Source organism: Onychomys torridus, chromosome 18, assembly GCF_903995425.1.
Source record: "Onychomys torridus chromosome 18, mOncTor1.1, whole genome shotgun sequence".
Classification (NCBI taxonomy): domain Eukaryota; kingdom Metazoa; phylum Chordata; class Mammalia; order Rodentia; family Cricetidae; genus Onychomys; species Onychomys torridus.
The window spans coordinates 41,982,822-42,005,461 of record NC_050460.1 but is presented as its reverse complement, the minus strand read 5'-3'; the positions used below and the strand labels follow the sequence as shown (position 1 = coordinate 42,005,461).

The 22,640-nt window shown below is 43.3% G+C and overlaps 1 protein-coding gene across 5 annotated transcripts in view; it reads right to left on the bottom strand.

The window, feature by feature from the left end:
* The window catches only part of Micu1 (mitochondrial calcium uptake 1), a 160,942-nt gene that overhangs the window by 104,375 nt on the left and 33,927 nt on the right, over positions 1 to 22,640 (bottom strand). For all 5 annotated transcript variants that reach the window (XM_036167618.1, XM_036167617.1, XM_036167619.1 and 2 more), the window contains 3 exons: positions 17,592 to 17,766; positions 11,000 to 11,162; positions 1,472 to 1,515 (listed from right to left, as the gene is read on the bottom strand). In XM_036167618.1, the coding sequence (XP_036023511.1) occupies positions 1,472 to 1,515; positions 11,000 to 11,162; positions 17,592 to 17,766 (382 nt within the window). The remainder of the gene's footprint in view (positions 1 to 1,471; positions 1,516 to 10,999; positions 11,163 to 17,591; positions 17,767 to 22,640) is intronic.

The window sequence follows — 22,640 nt, the reverse complement described above, 5'->3', positions numbered from 1 at the left end:
GGCAGACACAGACACACACAGACACTGACAGACAGACACAGACAATGACAGACATACACAGACACACACAGACAGGGACATATACACACACAGACACAGACAGACACACACACTGACACAGAGACAGAGAGAGAGTGTCTATTTAAAGAGCAAAGCAAATTCCTCCAGAATATTTCCTCTTTCAGAACCTGTTCCCTGGAACCATAAACTCAACTCCCATACTCATCTTTGCACGCACAGGTAAGTGTGGCTCGCACCCCGGGTCAGACCCTTACAGAAGACAACTGATGGGATGCAGGGACAACTGGCTGTGGAGGATCTGGACCCAGGGGATCTGGGCCCGGGGGTGCATCTGCCACTCCTGCAAAAGGCTCAGGGGACAGTACGGAAGAGGGGCAGAGAGACTGCTGAGAGTCAGGAGAACAGGAAGTCCACCGTGAGGCTGTGTCTCCTGGAAACAACAGGGAAGTTGCTACACCCACGGCACCTCCACTCTATGGCTGCATAAACAAGACCTCAACATTGACCACGCCAACGGACATGAAGAACTCTCACGGTTTCTACCCCTAGACAAAGAACTAGAGAGGAAGATTCAGTTGTCCTACAAGGGTGAGCCCCTTAATTGGTTATCCATTTCCAAGTGTCAGCCCTGAAATCATCTACATACAAGCAATTCTAAACAGATTCTGCAGGTTGTATTTATATATCTATGCATTCACACATACATGTAACAATAACAAAGGAAGAGGCCTGGTACATGGGAGGGTCTGGAGGGAGGAAAGGAAGAAGGAAAATGATATCATTATATTTTAATTAAAAAATACTTTAAAAACTGACCCTTTACTTTCATTCCGACCCTGTGTAAACTTTTCTTTTCTCCTTTTGAAGAATTTATCCTGAAAGGGAAAATCATGTTTAGCTGGCCGCTTTATGAGATAATAAAATTGAAGGTTTCCCTTTCAATGCCTAAGAATGATGTGGTATAATGTGATTTCTCCATCAGGTACAAAGTAAAGAATTGAAAGTACAATGTAAACACACGCATATCAGGAGACTTCTTTATAACTGTTACAATAAAGCACCATAGAGATTTTTATGGTTTTACAGTTAGGATTAGTGCTATAAACTGTCAGAAGGTTCAATCAGGTAGATGATCGTATGAAATGTGAATGTAATACTGGGAAGCTCATTCATCTTCGTGATGACTTTTGTGCTACTATTCAAAAGTCAGCAAACACTGAATTCAGCCTTAATATATGGAGTAGACAAACCATGAGTTACCTTACATGGAAAGGCATTAAAACAACAAACAAACCTAGCAAAAAAACCCAGCTTGATTCTCTGTGTAGGCGCTCCTGGAGACGCAGGCCCTGGAACCTAAACACGCTCTTCTCAGCAGCTGAAGAGCTATTCGCGGATCTGCCACACATGATTTGATGAAAATAGGACACCTGAGTGCCAGGATGCTCACCTTTCCGTCAAATCGCTTTATTATATACTGATCCAGGCCCAAGTCTGAAAAAGAGAGGAAAAAATAATTAGCCTCTGCTCATAGCTCACCAGAAACACACGACAGCTCTCGGTTTTGTCTGCTTGTTTGTTTTGAGACAGGCTTCCTCTGTATAGCCCTGGCTGTCCTAGAACTCGCTATACAGACCAGCCTGGCCTCGAACTCACAGAGATCCGCCTGCGTCTGCCTCCCGAGCGCTCGGATTAAAGGTGTGCATGACCACCGTCCTGCTCGGTTTTTTTAAAATTATTCAATTAAATATACTGGATGGCTTAGCTACAATATCTATCCAAAGCCACCCAGGAATGATTATTCTGCCCCATTTTCAGACAGTGCTGGCAGACAAATATCAACTCTTGACTTGCGTGAAAGGTGCTGGTCTACCTACACGTCCTCACACTAGCTCCCGAACATGGGGCCAGCACCAGAAGCTTTGTTTTGCATCTCTGCTTCTAATAATGATTACCTTGTGAGTGAGTGTCCTGCAAGCCTCACAACTACCCCCCTGGGAGTTCCGTTGCACTCCCAGCAACGGGATCATCCCAGGTGGGCTTGCTGACTGTCTATGTCCCCTCATGGAGTGGCAGGCGGTGGAGGCATTCACCTGAGTCTCTAGCTTTGCCCTACCACCTGCCTTATGCACCTCTGCCTTATGGCCTCCTGGAGGGACTAGAGAATACAGGCCAGGGGAGACTGGAAAGAGGGGCTCCATCTATGCAGCTGTGAGAAAGCCCTCATCCCTACTGGGAAAGGTTTTCCAGTGTGGCCTGTTAGGTGGGGAGGAGCACCCATACCTCTGTAGGTAATCCCTCAATTACACTCTAAGGAAGCCCCGTAAACTCAAACTCTGAGTGAATTCCAGCAGAATTGTGCCTTGGTTTGTTACCAGGACCTAAGGAGGAGAGGAAGATGCTGCTTACATCTCCCTCTGAGACGGAATCTTAGCAACAATTACATTTTCTCCTGAAATCGTAATTCGGCTTCTAGAACCCTGTCCTGAACAAATAAGGCCACTGACTACAACAAACAAACAAAAAGCAAACAGACAGTCAGAAAAGATAGGAAAATTTGACAATTCTAATTTGAACCATCACAGTATTAAAAATGGCATTATTCAAAAAGACAGAACAAACTTCTATAATAAAAGCACTGAAGTCAAGCATGGTGGTACACACCTGTAATGGGCACTGCTTCCATTCCCAGAGCTTATGGCCCTCCCCAGCTACCCACCTGTTCAAGCCAGGATGGGACACATGAGATAATCTACACACACACACACACACACACACACACACACACACACACACACACACACGCACGCACGCACGCACACGAGTGGAGACTACAGAAAAACAGACATAACCCGAGGGTATTAATATTATCGCAGGACCATTTCCTATTCACAAGCGGGGAGGGAATAGTGCAGAAAATCTTAAGCTACCCCTTTTCCAGAATGGGAATGAGACTACTAAAAAAAAAAAAGAACCTTGACAAAGAGTTCTCAGCAGGATGAATCTGAACCTATCTACATTCAGTGTCTGTCTTTCTGTTTGTGAACGTCACAGCACCGACACCTCACAGGCTCCCAGGAAGTAAAAGCTCCTGGTCTCTTAGGAAGGAAGGATCATTATGTCTTAACTTATAAACTAAGAAGATACATGCTTACTAACTGCAGCAGCAGTGACACAGAGAAAGGCCATGAGAGCAGTGTGCAGTTTACAGACTGCCAAAGGCCCTTTACAAAGAAGGACAAGTGGGATGCACTTCTGTAGTATACGTCACGCATTATAACTAAAATAGCAGCATTTGTGTAGTAATTAGAGGAAAATGCCTGTTTTAAATGACACAATGCAGACATGTTTGCATATCTACTTCATGTATCTATTGATGAACATTAACTTTCTACTGATCTATAAATTAGTTATCATTTCAGTTTCACAGATGAGGGAATTAGGACCTGGAAGTTCTGAGTCATTTGTGTAAGGTCAATGTCCTTGTACTCATCTTACATACTTTATCACTTAACGTCCTTAGATGGCGAGTCTAACCTGTGCCTAAAATATCCGTATTTCTCAGAAATGGACCTTAACTCTTGTGACTCACGCTATCTGCCTCAGCAACTTTGTTATAGATTTAAGATAGTCAGAAGCCCCCCCCCCCCATATACATTAAATTAAAAAAAAGATTAAAAACATCTACTAAAAAATGACAAAGAAAAAACTTTGAGGCAGCTGATTCAAGGGCTGACAGGAAAGGACTCCAACCCTGTGTGTCCTTTTTAGTGAAAATACCCTTAAAGAATAAAAACAATGGGAGCTGGAGAGATGCCTCAGCAGTTAAGAGCACCGGCCGCTCTTCCAGAGGACCTGGGTTCAATTCCCAGGCAGCTAATATCTATATGAAACTTCAGTTCTAGGGGGTCTGACACTCTCACACAGACATGCATGCAGGTAAATACCAGTGCACATAAAGTAAAAGAAACCTTTCAAAAAATAAAAAAAAGAATAAAGACAGTACTCAGGAGACAGAGACAGGCAGATCTCTCTGGGTTCAAGGCCAGTCTAATCTACAGACTGAGTTCCAGGACAGCCAGGGCTACATAGAGAAACCCTGACTTGAAAAAATAAACAACAACAAACGAACAAGAAGAATAAAGACAAAACAAACATTGCAAGATGAAGGAAAAGCACAACTCCAAGTACAGGAGACCTGCTGGAAAAGTCATGCTAGTCTTCAGAGACAGGGCACGGCAGCCAGCGGAGGAAAGTGGGCACTAGAGGATAAAAGAGCAGCAAAAAACGGTTCCCCAGCCAATCGATATCTCTGAGAGCTACAGCACTGTCTTCTCCCAAGTTCGTACCGCAGTACAGAGTGGGAGGGGCTTGCAGTGGTAAGGAGGGTAAAATCACATTCTCTCGGTACACGGTGAGAAGTGTGCAATCCCCATGACAATCACTAAATATAGTCAAGACACAGAAAGATCACTTAAAATAAAAGACAGTAAAAATATCAAACAACCCACAAAGCAGTCAGGAAAACCTGAGGAGAATATAAGAATGGGGGGTGGTAGCTCAAAATGTAAGCTAATGAATGACAAGCTCTTGAAGAGGACACAAGCAACGGCCCACGTGATGGTCCACGCCCTCTTCCAAAGCATTACATCTTCCCCAGTTCAAATCTTTCCTTCTACCACCTGCTTGGACAACAAACTTTCAGAGGCCAAGCCATGCTAGCATGGAAACTGCCAGTTCATGAGAACACAGAGCGGCTGTCAGTGACCACAGCACCTCTACTGAGATGTGCATTCTGGAGAGCAACGGGGCAGCGCGCTTACACACAAGCTCAGCAGTTTACCCATTTCGGCGTACTCAAAGGCCAGACTATTTAAGTGGATTACCACAAGCAGGCACGTAATAAATTCAGAACATGTAAACTGTGACAAACTTCAAGGTCTTTTCTGAGTTCACATAAGATACCTTCATTGTAAAATAGAAAATTTCAAGATTTCCAATTTTTATAAAACATCTGGAATACTAGAGGTTTTAGCATAATCTTAAACGTTACAGTGTGTCTGTCCTTAGAGTTTGAATGATAATCTATCTTATCTTCTAGGAGCCTTCACGTTCTCTAGTCATGTACTTCTTGGCCTTTACTAAGTGTTTATCTTTTTATAATCAGAGTTTCAGATTTCAGCATATCTCTTGGCTATTTCGCCTTGGGTGTGGGTCTGATACTTCTGAACTGGCATTCAAAGTTCATGAGAAACATGATGATAAAGTTAGATGTGGTGGCCCAGGCTTGCAATCTCAGAGCTGGCAGGGAGAAACAGCAAGCCTAACTCTTCCAGCTCCAGGATAGTGTGGGACTCTGTAAAACGCAAGGTGGATGGAGCAAAGTTGACTATATGCACACACACACACATGTGCACACAAATATGCTCACACACTTATGTGTACACAAATATGCTCTCATATGTGCACATACACACATAAATACACACAAAGGAAAAAATGATGATGTTTAATAAATCTAGGCCACATGGCTAAACAATATTGTATCTAAACAATACTTGTAAAAATTAAAAAATCTTTTTGAGATTATAATTTTTGTTTTGTTGTTTTTTTAAAGATTTATTTATTTATCATGTATACAGTGTTATTTGCATGTATACCTGTAAGCCAGAAGAGGGAGCCAGATTTTATTACAGATGGTTTTGAGCCACCATGTGGTTGCTGGGAATTGAACTCAGGACCTCTGGGAGAACAGCCAGTGTTCTTAACCTCTGAGCCACCTCTCCAGCCCTGTTTTTTGTTTTTTTGAGACAGGGTTTCTCTGTGGTGTTTTGGTGCCTATCCTGGATCTTGCTCTGTAGACCAGGCTGACCTGCCTCTGCCTCCTGAGTGCTGGGATTAAAGGCGTTTGCCACCACCACCTGGCGAGATTATAATTTAATTACCCCATTTTTCCCTTCCTTTCCTCCCTCCAAACCCTCATATACCCCTCCTCATTCTCCTTCAAATTCATGGCTGATTTTTTCACTAACTGTTATTGTATGCAAATATGTATATGATGTATATACATATACATTCCTCAAGATAATCTGTTCAGTCTGTATAATGGTACCTGTATGTATGTCTTCAGGGCTGACCTTTTGGCACTGGACAACAGTTGGTGCTCTTCCCTGGGGAGGACCTCCTCTCCTGCTCCCAGCACTCCTCAGCTGCTCATAGTTCTTCGTGTAGGCTGGAGGCCATGTGGGCTTTTCCCCATCCAGGTTGCCATGTCCACTGTGTCAACTTTTAAACTCAACACTTTTATCTGAGTAATTATGACTCATCAGTTATGTCTATAAGCCTAACAGACCTTGCAAACTGACTTCAACTCACACTCCCTTTTCTCCTTAAATCATGTTCACCAAGGCTTTGAGGTCCTTCCTATCAGCAGGCAAATCTAATCTCAATAGGAACTCCTCCTGCATGTCCTCACATCATTCAATCCTAACAAGTTCACGGAAGGGGCAGTTTGGCGAGTGACAGCCTTCAGGCCACATCCAGCCAACTCACTGTGTTTTGTTTTGTCTTTTTTTCTTTTTCCTTCGAGCCCCAGAGGTGAGAGTAGCATTTACTGCTCGGCCTTTTCGCCTGCGAAGCCTTAAATGTTTACTTTTTTGGTCTTTAAAACAAAACAAACTTTGCTCTAAATCAAATCTAGGCTACAGAGTGAGACCTGATCTTTATAGCAAATTTAAAAAAATATTGGCTATTCTCTATATAACAGCATATCGGGCTCTAAGTATCTCCAAAAGTTAGCATTGTTTTGAAAGTGCTTAGATTTCTGAATATGTCAGTAATTTTGTGAAAACACACACACTCAGGAAACCCATGTTTAACTCCCACACAACGCGCTATACTAAAGGCTAGCACGCTTTCCTTTCTGAGAGAACATAAAATCAATACTTCAGGTTTATAGGCCAAATGCTTATGGTCTGTCACAACTACTCCACTGTGCTCTTACAGCTCCCAAACTGTCATACAGGAATGAGTGTGCTATGCTCATAAAACTTCTTATGAACACTGAAGTCTGAATTGCATAAAGGTCTTAAATGTCATAAAATAGTCATGTGTTCCTTTCAGTCTTGAGGTCCTTTTAAAAATGGATCGACTGTTCTCTGTTCGCGGGCCATAAAGAACTGGGGGGTCGGCTGCAGTTGGCCCGCACTATAGGAGACACTGCAGGAGATTAAACGTAAAAGCAGACACAGTGAAACCCTGTAAGTAAGTAAATAAGTGCAGAATGCAGTTGGTATATGAAGGAAAGAAGTACCACACAAATATATTTACAATACCTGATCAAGTATAAAAATTATGTGTCACTAGCTAAAAGTGCTCTTTATAGGCAAGACTATCCTTAAAATGGTGAAGAGTCATCCTAGAGGAATGTGGACTCCAGGACACCTGCGTCACACAGTGAGACCTGCTTTTCCATTCACACTGTATTCTCCTGTGTAGACGAAAAGCGAACCAGGCTGATACAGTGGAAAGGAAACAGAGGTCCTCTTTGCCGTAGGGTGTGCTGTGCTGTGCTCTGCCCCAAACTCCTTCATTTCATGGAACTTTCATCCCCACTCCACGCTTTTGATTACCTGTATCATCAAATGGCTGTGAGAAACGTTTTTGTTTGGTTTGTGTTTTTGGTTTTTCGAGACAGGATTTCTCTGTTTAGCCTTGGCTGTCTTGGAACTCACTTTGTAGACCAGGCTGACCGTAAATTCACAGAGATCTGCCTGCCTCTGCCTCTTGAGTGCGGGGATTAAAGGCGTGGCCACCACACCCAGAGAGAAACGGTTTTACTCCAACAGCGAGAACCACTCCACACCCCCAGTCTGAAGCGGCCCCCAGAGTCACGCACTTATATCCAGGGACGGTGTGGCACATCAGCTTCACAGAGGGGGTGAGGTTGTTCAAGGAGCATGTGATGTTGTTTTCCTTTTCATGCTCTTCACATTTAACTCTGGCTACTCTGTATACACGCGGTTTTGATATTTAGTGTGGAAGCATTCTTATTCACCTTTTGCTCTGAAATTCATCAGCTCATTTCATAACTGTTTAATTTAATTTGAGGGCTTTATGTAGTTGGTGCTTTGTGATTATTTTAAAAGCTCTAAAACTAAACCTCACAGATTTAGATCTGCTGGGTATATAGAATGTGTGAAGTCATGACAAGACAAAGCTGTGACAGGAATGGCTGGCTGGAGTCTAACCACTGAAGATAGAGATTTTAAACTCTAGAAACCTACGCCTCACTCTTCACCATCTCGCCTCACACAGGAGAAGCCGACTTTATTTTGGCTGTATCAACATTCTTGCTAATGAGCAAATGAAAATGAAGCCAGTTTCCCAGTAGATCTCATTTGGATGTATCAGAAATTTCCCTCATGATTCTCAAAAGAAAAGCGTTTATTCATTACTCTAGCTTCCCAGGTAAATGAGAAGGGTGCTTGTGTACTGCACTCTCAGTAACTATTCGGTGGATGGAGTACATTTCCCAGTAATTAAAAAGTCGGGGGGAGGGTGTGGCCCAGTGATAGAATGCTAACACAGCATGCAGAAAGCCTTGCATTCACTCCCCACCGTCATAAACACAAAGAAGTAAACAGCACAGTGCTGCAGAGTTCAATGCTAGAGTATATGGAGACCACCGGAAAATGTAATTGTTTTCAAAGGAATAAAGATAATATTACTTAAGGGAGGAGACGGTCTTTAGTGGCCCATCTTAAAGTATTGGTTCATTTTCATTGTCACACTAGAGGCAAAGTACATTCTTTGAAGTTACTGATGGAAACGAGATTGTTATCTGGACAGTTAACTGTTTTGCAGGCATAAATGTTATGCTATCATAAAAATAAACAGGAAAATCTTTCCAAGAATCTTTCTTGTGAGTACAACTTGCTCTGTCCCGTCCCCCCTCCCCCATCACAAAACAAGGGGCTGAAGTAAGTTTAAAAGGATCTAACTCTTGGGTTGGATGGCCCAGTGGTTAAAGGTGCCGGTCATTAAACCTGGCCACATGAGTTTGATACCCAAGGCCCACATGGTGGAAGGAGAGAACTAACTCCCTGAAGTTACTCTTTGATATGTATAACCCCATTAAATATATATTTAAAAAGGATCTACATTGAAAGTTCAGTGCAATCAATGAAAAGGTTGATATATCTTATTATACAACTCTCTGAGAACAGAAAGCAACTCAATCCTTCTTGAATGAATATACGACAAGTCTACTAGAACATAAAGGGACATTTGAGAAGAATAAAACGGGTCCTGACTTCAACATTCACAGTGTTATGGTAGTGCCCTTTCCTAGAACCTTCTGTGTATTTTCTACATGGATGAAACACAGAGGACCGAGAAACACATCAAACATCAGAGGGCTCTAACCAGTAAAATGTAGAGAATAGGAATTCTGCAATACAAGTGACCTGCATTCTTCCACAGTAAATGTCTTGTTCGGCCTTCCTAAAAGGTATGCGATCAGTGTGGAAGAATTGAGGAGAAACAGAGGGAAAAGAAAACCCAAATGAAGCCATGTCACTCAGCCGCTCTCCACTCTAGACAGCCAGGGCTCTCTTAGTCTGTCCAAGAAACCATGACTGTGTAGCAGAACTGGCCACTCAACAGAGCGGAGGAGGCACGACCTGAGCATCAAATACATTTATGCTTCATATGCATCCTATACACATAGCCCCTCTGAGAATTTTGTATGATATTTTTTTGTGCACTGGTGTCTTGACTGCAATTCACAGGTGGTCACATAAGGAATTATCCACTCACAATGTCACACTGACATTCCAAACATCTCAGATTTTGAAATATTTTGGATTACAGATCACAGATTCACAGTGTTCAGCCTGTACTGGTTTATATATCTGCCTGGTGTTTAATGCTTTTGACTTCTTTGAGTTGCTGCCTTATATGTCTTTTCACCTCAATATAAAGTGCACCCTTCGTGTGTGTGTGTGTGTGTGTGTGTGTGTGTGTAGGACAGGTATATTAGCAACAAGCTACGGAAACTTTGGTTGTCTGAACTACTCCTTTGGGATAGGCATTGCCCACGAGCTGTCCACCGCAGGTGTCCTACCTGGGCACACCAGGGATGATTACTGCCCAGGTCTTTTGCTCCTGTTGATGGGTTACGCTTCCTGGATTGTTAGAATGGCTGTGTAATTTCTTGTTAAACTTGGGTATGTTTATACTGTGGAAGAAAGAAATCAGCTTCTCCTCTCCCTGGGGTTCAGCTGCTGTTAAAGACCACAGTCCTCAGTCCTTCAGTGACTTTCCCAGAGTGTCTGTATGACAATGACATGCTTTGTCAATTCCTCCCGCAGTTCCTGTCCCATTTCCTTAAACGCTGGAGCCAGGAGGCCTAAGAAACTGCTGAGGAAGTCAAAATGCACAACGCAAACTTTTGGAGAACAAGGTCTGCACTGGCTAGCTCTTTCCTCCTTCTCAAGCAGTGAGCCACACACCAGGCTCAGGGCTGCTGTCCCATGGCTGCCACTGAACGGAAAATCAGCACGGTGCTGTCAAAGAATCTAGCGGACTCACTGTGTGGTAAGCATGCCCCTGCTTGTATGCTGATGACACTGTGGATCACAACATTGAGTCTGGTCTTTTTTTTTTAGTGGCTGTTCCAAGAGAACATCTAAAGCTTGGAGGACCCTACTCAATAATTCTCTCACAGTGTTTCCTAAAGCATCCTTAATTGTTTACCTTGATGCTGCTTCTTCCCACACACCGGTTATCTCAGCTAGTTCCCCTAAACAAGACAGCCACATTGGACTGTAGAAGCTGAGCACAATTCCAAGCATCTAACAGTCAAATGGTGATTTTATTATTGCCTGCACCCACAAACGTTAGGAAGTCCAGAGAAGGAAGCAAAGCAGCCGTAAGAAACGAGTGCCCCACGCCTACCCCCATGCTAGAACCTTACGTTCGGGTTGCTTTTCATTTGGGGTTATGGATCGCACGAAGTCCTGGGGAGTCATGAACACCTCCGTCTCTCCAGGTTCATTGATTACTTTCAAGGTGGCGAAATATCGGAAGATTTTGTCTGGTGTGGAGTAGGCTCGGATTCTATTCTCATATTCCATCACCTAAAATGAGAAAGTCAGAGCTTGTCACTATGGTAAGCTTTGCTCAGTCCGCCGACTCTCATAAATGCTCATCTTATTTTGGGGAGAAGCTGATCATCTCTCTGCAGTTGGATTTTTTATATGAATATATAATAAATAAGCTCAATTTCAAAATTTTAAATTTCGTTCTTGCAAGATATCGTTCACACTCTATTTGAAACAAGGTTCATAGAATTTTGTTTAGATCTCTCTCTCTCTTTCTTAATTTCTTGTTATTGAAAGCTGGTAAAATTTAAAAATGCCACTAAAAGAATTCAAAAGGCCTTAGTAATGGCATTGCTGCACACAGTAGCCTGCAGGCTCTTAAATATTAACTTTTAAAGAGGGGTCACTTTCTGTGGCTTTTCCTGAGTACAAAGAGAAAAGAGACTTGAAATTCACAGGTGTGGACAGTTAGAGGCCCTGTAAGGCTAAATACATGAAATGATACCATAGAAAAACAAGATATGTATCACGCAAGCTCAATTATTTACCGGTCCGAAGTATTTTAGACTACATTATTATTAGGCAAATTTGCGGAAAACCTTCCTAGGCAGCAAATCTAGAAAGAAACAGAGGGCAGTGCACAGACCTTTGAGTAAAAGTTACAGTAAGCACTGCTACGCTTTAGTGAAAGTCTGCCGTGTTACTATGACAGCTCACGTGTCTGACATGTGAGTCTTCTGAGTACACAACACACTATCCCAATCACACGTGTTTTAGTAAAAAAGGTCTCTAATACTTGAATTGTATTTTACATTATTATTATTATTATTGTAAGTCAGGGTCTCAAGTCTGTCAGCTGGCCTCAAACTTGCTCTGTAGATAAGGAAGACCTTGAACTTGGGATCCTCTGGCCTCTGACTCCCAAATGCAGGCATTACAGTGCACAGTACTACACCTCGCACTTTATAAAGCTCAGGGATCAAACCCACAGCTGCGTGAATGCCAGGCAAGTACCGCACCAAGTGTATTCCATCCCCAGCCCCCCATCCTTAGTTTCATATGCTGAGGTAGACACTACTAAATAGTATCTTATAAAAATGTGTCGATGCAATAAAACCTAAAAACTCATTAGTTCCGTGTCTATAAAGCAGGCAATGCTTTCAAAATTACCCTCATGTTAAATGTGTCCAATTAACACAGCCATTATTCTATCCGTTATCCCTGAAGAGGCAGCAACAGTTTAGCAAAGGTCTTAGTTCCACCACCACATGTGGTTCTAGTGACCGGGAATGAATTCAACGAGAACTTGCGTTAAAATCTGAGATTTTAGGGTGCTGGAGAGATGGCTCTGAGGTTAAGAGCACTGGGTACTCTTCCAGACGACCAGGCTTCAATTCCTAGTACCCACAAGGTGGCTTCCACTCTCCGTAACTCCAGTTCCAGGGGATCTGATGCCTTCTTTTGGCCTCTGAGGTTAGTGCATGAACATGGTGCTCGGACACACAATTCAGGCAAACACTCACATACATACACAAATTTTTAAAAAATCTCAAATCTGAGATTTCACAGAAGACTAAGAGACCGAGCATGTGGCAAACACAGCAAGAACTACTTAATCCCCGCACAGCCTTGAGGCTCGGCTACATGTCTTAGACCAAAGGCATTGCACTTAGACCACGCCTATTTGCTGGCAAGAGTGGCTACAGAAGAAATAACCTTTCTGTGGCCCATTGGTATTTCTTGTACCCTCTCTAAAGACAGGAGTAGGGGGGGTGGGGAGAACGAGAGAGAGTGGTTCAGAATGTCTAGGGCAGGGGCTTTTGTGAACTAAAAGGTAAAATCAACCATATTCAAGGCAGAAAGATAAGGTCATAAAACATTGAGATCAGGAGTTTCAAGTCTGAGAATCAGGTTTCTGGACTGTTGCAAGATTTAGTAAATTATGTTACAGAACACTATTAATGTGACCACAAGCTGAGCATATACATTCTGCTATAGTGTTTTTGTTCATTTTTTCTTTGAGGCAGTGTCGCAGTATGTATCCCTGGTCGGCTTGAACTCACAGATCTGCCTGCCTCTGCCTCGAGTGCCCACATTTCCACTCACTAATGTAGTGTTAATATAAACTAATGGTTCTGCGTGGTTAGGAAGCTTTTCCTGAAACAACAGGTTCAGAAAAGTAATAGATTTAGTAAATCCTCATATCGGCAGCATTTAGTATGTATGTATTGGCAGCATTTAGTATGCACACATGGTAGCATTTAGAATGCACACATTGGTAGTATCTAGTATGTACACATTGGTAGCATCTAGTATGTACACACTGGTATCACTTAGTGTGTATATATATATGTAGCATTCAATATATACATATTGGTAGCATTTAGTATATTTATATTGCCTTTTCTAACTTAGCATCATATCCTGGAGATTATTCCATATCAACTCTACTTCCTTTTAGGGACTCAGTGATTTCACCAAATCACTATAGGAGGAATTTAGGACACAGAGTCCAAAAGAACAAAGTTTGGAAGCAGTGACAGGCTACTACTGAGGGGTTGGGGGATGCTCAGAGATTCACTAAGGAAATGATAATGATTCATTCCATCATTTATCAGTCTTTCTTAATCATCATTATGTTAAGACGTATCTTCCATAAAATTGCTGAGTATAACTGAATCCAATTCAGGGATTATTTTTATGTGTGAACTACACTAATGAGTAGCCAGAAAGGACTGATAACCATGGCTGCTAAGTGGAAAAATAAGGAGCTGGACAGATGGCTCCATGGTCAAGAGCACTTGCTGCTCTCTCAGAGAACCTGGGTTTGATTCACACCAGCTACATGCTAGCTCACAACTGTATGTAACTCAAGTTCCAGGGGACCTGGAGCTCTCTTGTGGCCTCCACACACATGTGCTGCACATACATACATGCAAACAAACACTCATACACATAAAAATAGATATATCTAAATACACATAAAAACACATAATCTAAAAAGAGAAGAGGAAGAGGAGGAGGAGGCAGACGTTACAAGTTTACTGGTAACAGGAAACAACATTGCCACCACTTGTGTGGCTACAGGGACCAAAGACAAGTCTAATCAAGCCTCAGAGTCCGACTGCCAATATTCAAGTACTACAGAGACTGGAGGAACTGAATGGCACTTAAAATAAGTGGCAACAAGGCCCAGCCATAGGAACTTTAAAGGTTAAATGGCCCGGAGCCTGTCCCCTGTATATCAGGAGAATTAAAACACATCATTAGCTTGGGGAGAAATAGTTTGATTACAGAGTTCAGGCTTGGTCCTATCCTCAGCATCAAAGGGGGAAAAAGCTGACATTAAAACAGCAGGATGAAACGACAGACATCCGGGGAAGAACACTTGATTCAGGTGACAACGTGACCGAGCTCACGCTCCCACTGCCCCAGCGGTGAAAGAAGGTCTGGGGAAGTTAGGTAGCCCTCCTCCCCACCTGCTGGTGCAGGACCGAGAGGCCAAGAAATGACAGATCCCGAACACCCTGTCTCCACTCCACCACCTGCAGCCCACGAACTCCTACTGAAGCGGCTCCAAGTGCTTCCTGCGTTAGAAAGTCCCTCTAGGCCCTGCCCTGCCCAACAGACAAGTTCAGGACAGAACACAGCAAGGGAGGCGGATCAACGGTCGGCCTAGACTGAGAAGGTGGCTGCCGAGGAAGGGATGTCCCCACTAAGAGGCTGCTGTCCTCAGTGGGGTTCAAACTGTCCCTGCCTCAGGGGGACAACACCACTCAGCTGCACACGACCCAGATGCCACTGAGCTGGTTGGCTTCTGCCTGCCTTGTGACGTAAGACGGGGTTTCTCTAGGGCTTCATCAGGGGAAGGCCAGGCTGGGACATCTGGTCCACGGCAGGATGTATGCCACCATCACCTTCACAGAGGTTAACTCTGAAGACAACTGGGTCGACTATCACAGAACAACAAGTAAACAGATAGCTATCAGGACCGGTTACAGTGATGGAAAATGATAAGCTACGCTGTCCCTGGGCAGGCAATGTCCTGGGTCCAAAATTCATGGCTTGTGGTGCCAAACTGAAAAAATGCAAGTCTAAATAGTTTTCTGCTAAACTAGATTAAAAGTACACTGCTGAGTTTCCTATATATTCCAAATATGAGAGGAAGTAATTATTATAAACATCTACTTGTACTGGGGACATGGTGACATATATACAATCCCAGCACTCAGGAGGTGAAGTTGAATTTGAGGATCACTGAAAAAAAAAAAAGACAAAAATAAAATACACACAAAGAAGCTAATCCATTTGTGGCACCCCACATATATATTTTGCTTTGTAGGAAAACAATTTAAACAAAATCCAGACATCATATGTGAATAGCAGAATTAAAGTCATGGATAAAAGCTATCTATGAGATTTTGACCAAGTAAGAAAGAACTTCATTATAGTAAAATAGCAACTGCTTAAGAAATGAGGATGTGCTAAGCGGTGGTGGCACACAGCTTTAATCCCAGCACTCGGGAGGCGGAGGCAGGCGGATCTCTGTGAGTTCAAGGCCAGCCTGGGTTACACAGTGAGTTCCAGGAAAGTCACCAAAGCTACAGAGAAACCCTGTCTGGAAAAATAAAAATAAAAAAATAAAATAAAATAAAAAAAAAAAGAGAAAGAAAAATGATACAAACTCCTGACTCTTAAGAGTAGATTTTTGTTGTTGTTATTTTGGTTTTTCAAGACAGGACTCTCTGTGTAACAGCCCTGATTATTCTGGAACTCACTCTGTAGCCCAGGCTGGCCTCGAACTCACAGATCCACCTGCCTCTGCCTCCTGAGTGCTGGGATTAAAGGTAAGTACCACCACTGCCCAGCCTGAGATGGTTTTCAATAAGCTCGCAATAAAAAGATATAGTTTATCACACAATATTTCTTCAAGGTCTCTATTTTTATGTTTGTGTGTCTGTGTGTGTCTATCTGCAGATACACATGCCACTGCGCACATGTGGGGGGCTGACAATGACATCCAGCATTGGGGTTTGGGTTCCAGGGATCAAACTCCCAGGTGTGGCAGTAAGGGCCTTTACCCATTGACCATCTCGACTACTCGAGTCTTCTTCTTTTTTTTTTAAGATTTATTTATTTACTATCTATACACAGTGTTCTGCTTGCTTGCATGTACCTGAACACCAGAAGAGGGCACCAGATCTCATTACAGATGGCTGTGAGCCACCCTGTGGTTGCTGGGAATTGAACTCAGGACCTCTGGAAGAGCAGCCAGTGCTCTTAACTGCTGAGCCATCTCTCCAGCCCCCGAGTCTTCTTTTTAAGAACTGTTCCGGGGTTGGGAATTTCGCTCAGTGGTAGAGTGATTGCCTAGCAAGCGCAAGGCCCTGGGTTCAAACTGTTCCAGTAATGTTCTTGGTTTTATTGAAAAGATCTCATTTGTCTTAGTAGATGCATTTTATATACTTTGTAATTTTTGCTTTTATAAACAGTATGTATTTTGTTTTGTAAAAAAATAAAATACTAAAACACTGAACTCCGAAGTCTGATGTCACAGGCATTACTAGAGCAGAACGGAAACTTCGCTGAGGTAAAGCTGCAGAACCTGAGACTGTGGTCACAGTTTACGATGTCCACAACTCTTTGGCTTTCTGGGAACACATACTCTCCCTTTACAATGTGACAGAGCAAACTAGAAATGTCACAAACAGTGTATCCATGATAATGTTAAACATAGGAAGACACAGAAGGCAAACATCGGCTTACTATTTGAATAGAAAGAACCAAGAGTGTGAGCCTCCTGGAGACCAACCACAGACACCGCTCTGCTCGATTTTACCTCACCTCCTGGAGGAGTTGAGGTGAAAACACATAGCTCCTGAAGGCAGAAGGTAAGCAAATCAAAACAGCTCTAGGAAGTTCCTGAAACTGACCAGATTCACTAGGCCCCCTCCCTCTCAAGAGTAACTAGTAGAGACTGCTGAGAGTCACTCTCAGACCAGCCACTGAAGCCACAAAGAAGCAGAGACCAGCCAAGTAGCCTGGGGGTGGGGGTGGGGGAGATCAGCTGATCTACCTGGAAGAGGCTTAGACTATCTGAGCCACCTGGAAAGGAAATTCTCTAATCTGTGGAGCTGCCTGCAGGCGGTGCAGTATACTCCGGGTTCCCAGCTCTGTGAGCTGTCCCCCATGCTGGAGTTGGCTTTCGTCAGGAGCCTTCACCAAGTTAACCTTTGCTGGTATCTTTACTTTGGTCTACTGTGGGCTCGCTATCTGGAGTGAGTAGATGTGTGCAGGTGTGCGCTGCGACTCTGTCTCACATAACGCTCCACACTCCTAGGAAACCTTCTGCTTACAACAGTAAAGAGGTGAAGAACTCAGGAGTGCCTGTGGCCAGAGGAGATGGACAGCACGGCTCCCCTTTAGAACACAGTTCTGATTCGCTAGCACAACTCTGCTCCATACTTTTCTGTCTCTGAATCCAGAACGCTTCTTCTTCTTCTCTTCTGGATAAGGCTCGGTCCCAGCATCCATGGCCCTTCCTTCATGACTGGAGACTTCCCCTTCCTCTTTAGTCTTCCCTGTATCACCAGCGTCAGGCTTTTTGTTGTTGACACATGGCGGAGCCTCTGCGTGAGCCCTGGTGATGCAAAAGAGAAGCCTAGGTTAACCATGGAGGTCCATCACATTAACAAGTACTCATACACAGCTCAGCAGAGCAGCAACCGCATTTGTCCAAAGTCCTACAAGAACAACTTCCTAAAACCCTGAAGTACTCAGCAACCCCCTCCCTCCACCTTGTTCCCTACGCACAGGAAGCAAGAGCAGCAGCTTGCTAAGTGAGATAAGCGAGGCACAAAAAGGGCAAATACTATACAACTGCATTTCCACGAGTTACCACGATTAGTGAAACCACAGAGCAGAATGAAGATTGTGGCATTATTATTTAATGGGTAGGAGTTTCAGATTGTAAAGGTGAAAAAAGTTCTGAAGACGGAGAGTTGAGGGAATGGGAAGTGGCTTTTCAATGGGTATATCATTTCATTTTTACTTTTCAGTGGGAATATCATGCTTTCAGTTTTTTTCTTTGAGATTTTATTTTTCTGTGTATGAATATGTGCCTGAGTGCATGTCTGTGCATCATGTGTGCATTACCAGCAGAGGTCAGAAGAGGTCTTTGGATCCCCTGGGACTGAAGTTTTAAAGAGCTGTTAGCTGCTGTGGGGGTGCTGAGAACTGAACCTGGGCTCCGGCCCTCTGGAAAGCAGTCAGTGCTCTTAACTTCCGTCTCTCCAGCTCCAGGTATAGCATTTTGTCCTTACTTTTCAGTGGGTATATCATTTCATTTGTTATTCTTTAACGAGTATACCGTTTCATTCTTACTCTTCAATGAGTTTAATGCTTCATTTTTATTTTCAGTGGTATACCATTCCATTCTTTTTAATAAGTGTACCACTTCATTCTTACAAGACGAAGTTCTGGAGTCCTATCTCACAATGAGAATATATTTAATATGACTAAAATATGTTTTTAAATGGTTAAGATGAAAAACGTTACATGCTGTTTACTGCAATAAAAAAGATATAGAATAAAAAACATATAGAATAAAATCTGTGTGTGTGTGTGTGTGTGTGTGTGTGTGTGTGTGTGTGTGTGTGTATTGCGCGCGCGCTCATGTGCATGCATATTAGGCAGATGAACGTTGTGTGCAGGCTACTCTGATGCCAACTTGACACAAGCTAGAGTCATCTGAAAGAAGGGAGCCTCAACTGAGAGGCTCAACTTATGTCTCCATAAGTTCCACTGTAGAGCATTTTCTCAATTAGTGATTGATGTGGGTGGTGCCATCCCTGGGCGGGTCGTCCTGGGTTCTGGAAGAAAGCAGGCTGAGCGATCCATGAGGAGCAAGCCAGTGAGCAGCACCCCTCCATGACCTCTGCATCAGCTGCTTCCAGGTTCCTGCCCTGTTTGAGTTTCTGTCCTGATTTCCTTTGATGATGAACAGTGATGTGGAACTGTGAGCCAAATAAACCCTTTCCGCCTCAAGCTGCTTTGGTCATGGTGTTCCATCACAGCAATAGTAACCCTAACTACAACATATTAAATTATCAACAGGAGACAAACACTGAGTGTTTAGTAAATGTTCCTTCAGCTGCTCAAGTTTACCAAGGTATCCTTTGAAGATTTCCCAAGCATGGAGCCAAGGCAATGCCCTTATTCACACTCCTATGCCATTTACTGTTCGAAACATTACATATAGTTTAGTGTTATAAGTGATAACTTACATATTCCTAGAAGCTATCTGGCCTCAACTATTAGAATCAAATTGTGTGTGTGTGTGTGTGTGTGTGTAAGTGCAAGCATGTGTGTACCACAGCTAGTGTGTGCTGGTCAGAGGACAACCTCAGACGCTGATCATCTCCCACCTGTTGGAAACAGTCTCTGCTGTTGCGGCTGTGACCACACTCCAGGCTAACTGGTCCACATGCTTCCAGGGAGTCTCCTGTCTCTGTTTCTCACTTTGCCAGGGAAGCACTGGGATCGTAGCTGCCCTTCCGCATTTGGCTTTCTGTGGGTTCTGGGATTCAAACCTAGGTCTTCACACGTGCGACACTGACTATATCCTCAGGCCCACTGTCACTTTTATAAACCCTCAACTGTCACATATGCCAGGTGTGGTGGCATAGGTTTATGATCTCAGCACTTACAAAGGAATAAGAGGCAGAAGATCACAGCAAATCCAAGATCAGCCTGATCTGTATAGCAATTTCCAGGCCAGTCAGGGCTACATAGTGAGATCCTGTTTCAAATACCCCAAACACCTCAAAGGTGCTTCACCCCAACACTGTATCCTTATTCTTTTAAGTTTGCCAATACCTTATACAAAGAAAACATGGATGTGTGTGACTGATGAAGGAATACCAACAGAAGTCCTGTGCTGGGGGGGGGGGGGGGGGGAGGGAGAGGAGGGGAGAAAGAGGGGAAGTATGCTGGAATAATGGAAGAGTCTTTGATTTTTTAGATTTTTTCATGAAATTTTCAAACACTATATACTCTTATTTTATCTATCTATCTATCTATCTATCTATATATCTATTTTGAGACAAGGTCTCTCTACATAGCCCTGCTATCCTGGAACTCACTATGTAGACCAGGCTGGCCTCCAACTCATAGATCCGCCTATCCAAGTGCTGGAACTAAAGGTGTGCTCCACCACGCCCAGCTCAATAGAAAATGTTCTGATTTTGGTTTCCCTCCCTCTCTCTTCTTATGTCCTCCCCACCCTTCCGACTCCACGCCTTCTTTATTTCTCTCTCTCTTTAGAAAACAAACAGGCAAATAGAAAAGCAAACAAGAATACAACAAAACACACAACAAGAAAAAGCAGAGAAACATGCACCATAAAAACAAAGAATTAGAAATCATAATATACAAGCAAAAGACCAGTATGGCAAAAATGCCCAAACAAAGCAATATGAGACAAAAACCAAAAACAATAAGAAAATAAAACAACATAAAAAACCAACCAGCTAACCAAACAAACAAAAACTCCAAAAAATAGCTTAAAGTTCATGTGTTGGCTATCTACTGCTGGGCATGGGGCCTGCCCTTAGGTGTGGTTTGTATACCCAGTAAGACTCTCTTGGAGAAATGAATTTTTCCTTTGTGAGCAGTTGTTAATTGGAGATAGCTCCTGGGTTAGTTTTTGGAGACAAGGACTCTACTCAAGAGTAGACCCGCAGGCAGAAGGGAAGTGTGATTTGTTTCAATTAGTCTCCTACAAGCACATTTTGAAACATTATTATGTTTAACTATATTGTAGAATTTGATTCACTGTGACTCTGTGTTTTCTCTTGATTTAGAGCACAAAGCAGAGAATTTCTCACCATCCGGCAGAGGGAATCCCGGCATGCCAATTCCAAGCTTGTTTTTTTCTTTTTCAGTAAAGTCATGCTCAAGGAAAGACAGAAAAGCACCAGCCACCACATTCACATGGTTGGCATTGCACAAAAGAATTAAGTTACCAATAAAGGCAAATTTAAGGGGGAAAAAAAAGGAAAACGAAAAAGAAATGTGGACCAACGCAGAGGAAAGAAGAACACGAGAAATGGAAACTGTGTAGATAAATGCAAAATCTTTCTCCTTTTTAGAATTTCTCAGGCTGGCAACATGGCTCAGCACATGCCACCAATCCTGAAGACTTGAGCTCAATCCCTGGAGCCCATGTAGAGGGAGGAAGAGAGCCAGCTCCAGCAAGCTATCCTCTGACCAAGACAGACACACACAGACACACACACACACACACACACACACACACACACACACACACACACACACACACACACACACACACACACACACACACACACACATGGCTCTGGCAATTTCATACATTGCAGATAGTAGAGTCTACCTACACTTACGTCTGTTCTTATGCACCCCCCCACTACTGTCAACCCCCACCACCCCACCAGAAGTTCCTTTCCTACATTCACGTCTTTTTGTTTTGTTTTGGGATCTACTGAGTTTGACAAGGGCCATCTGTGTGGTCTTGAGCTTAGAGCCATCCATCAGAGGCTGGTGCCTCTGAGTATACAACTGAAGACAATGGCTGCCACTTTGTTTGTTTGTTTGTTTTCAAGACAGGGTTTCTCTACGTAGTCCAGGAATGTGAGCTGTAGACCAGGCTGGCCTCAAACTCAGAGAGATCCACCTGTCTCTGTCTCCCAAGTGCTGGGATTAAAGCATGTGTCACCATGCCTGGCCCTGCCCCTTTCTTTAAAATTTAACTTAAAGCAAAGATAACCAGTAATAACAAAATTCTCTGGGGTGTGTGTATACATACAGGCATGGAATGTATAACACCAAGTTAGTGAAAGGAAATTAAAATACGTCATTGCAGACTTCTCACACATATGGTGAGTAATACCTAAATGTAGGCTATGACAAACACAAGATGTACGACATACGGTCCAGAGCAGAGACTGGCAAACCACGATCCATAGGTCAAACCTAGTCTCCCACATGCTTTCCACATTTTTAAATGGTTGAGAGGAATCCAAACAACAATCTTCTGTGATACATGAAAAGTACATGACACTCCAATTCTCACAGCCATCGGGGTCTACTGCAGCTCCGCTTTGGTCCACTAGTGCCGCTTGTGCGTAACAGCAGCAGCAACAGAGGCTTGCTACACCCTGCTACACAACTAGCTAGCCCTGCGGAAACGCTGGTCAGCCCTGCTTTTAGAGCAAGTACAAAGGGGAGGGAGGAGGAGAAAGGAGAAACCGAGGAAGAGCAGAGCAGGGCATGTGCCTAGCAGGCAGGTGGATTTGGGCTTGATGTCTGGAACCGTCCCCCAAAGGAAGACCAATCCACAGTGTATGCACATAGGGAAATAGCACACTGGACACCATTAATACTTACAGTTAACACACGTCAATTAAAAAAAAAAAAAGAAAGAAAACGGAACAGAGAGCTGTGTCTAGTAAGTTGCTGCCAGAGACAAAATCA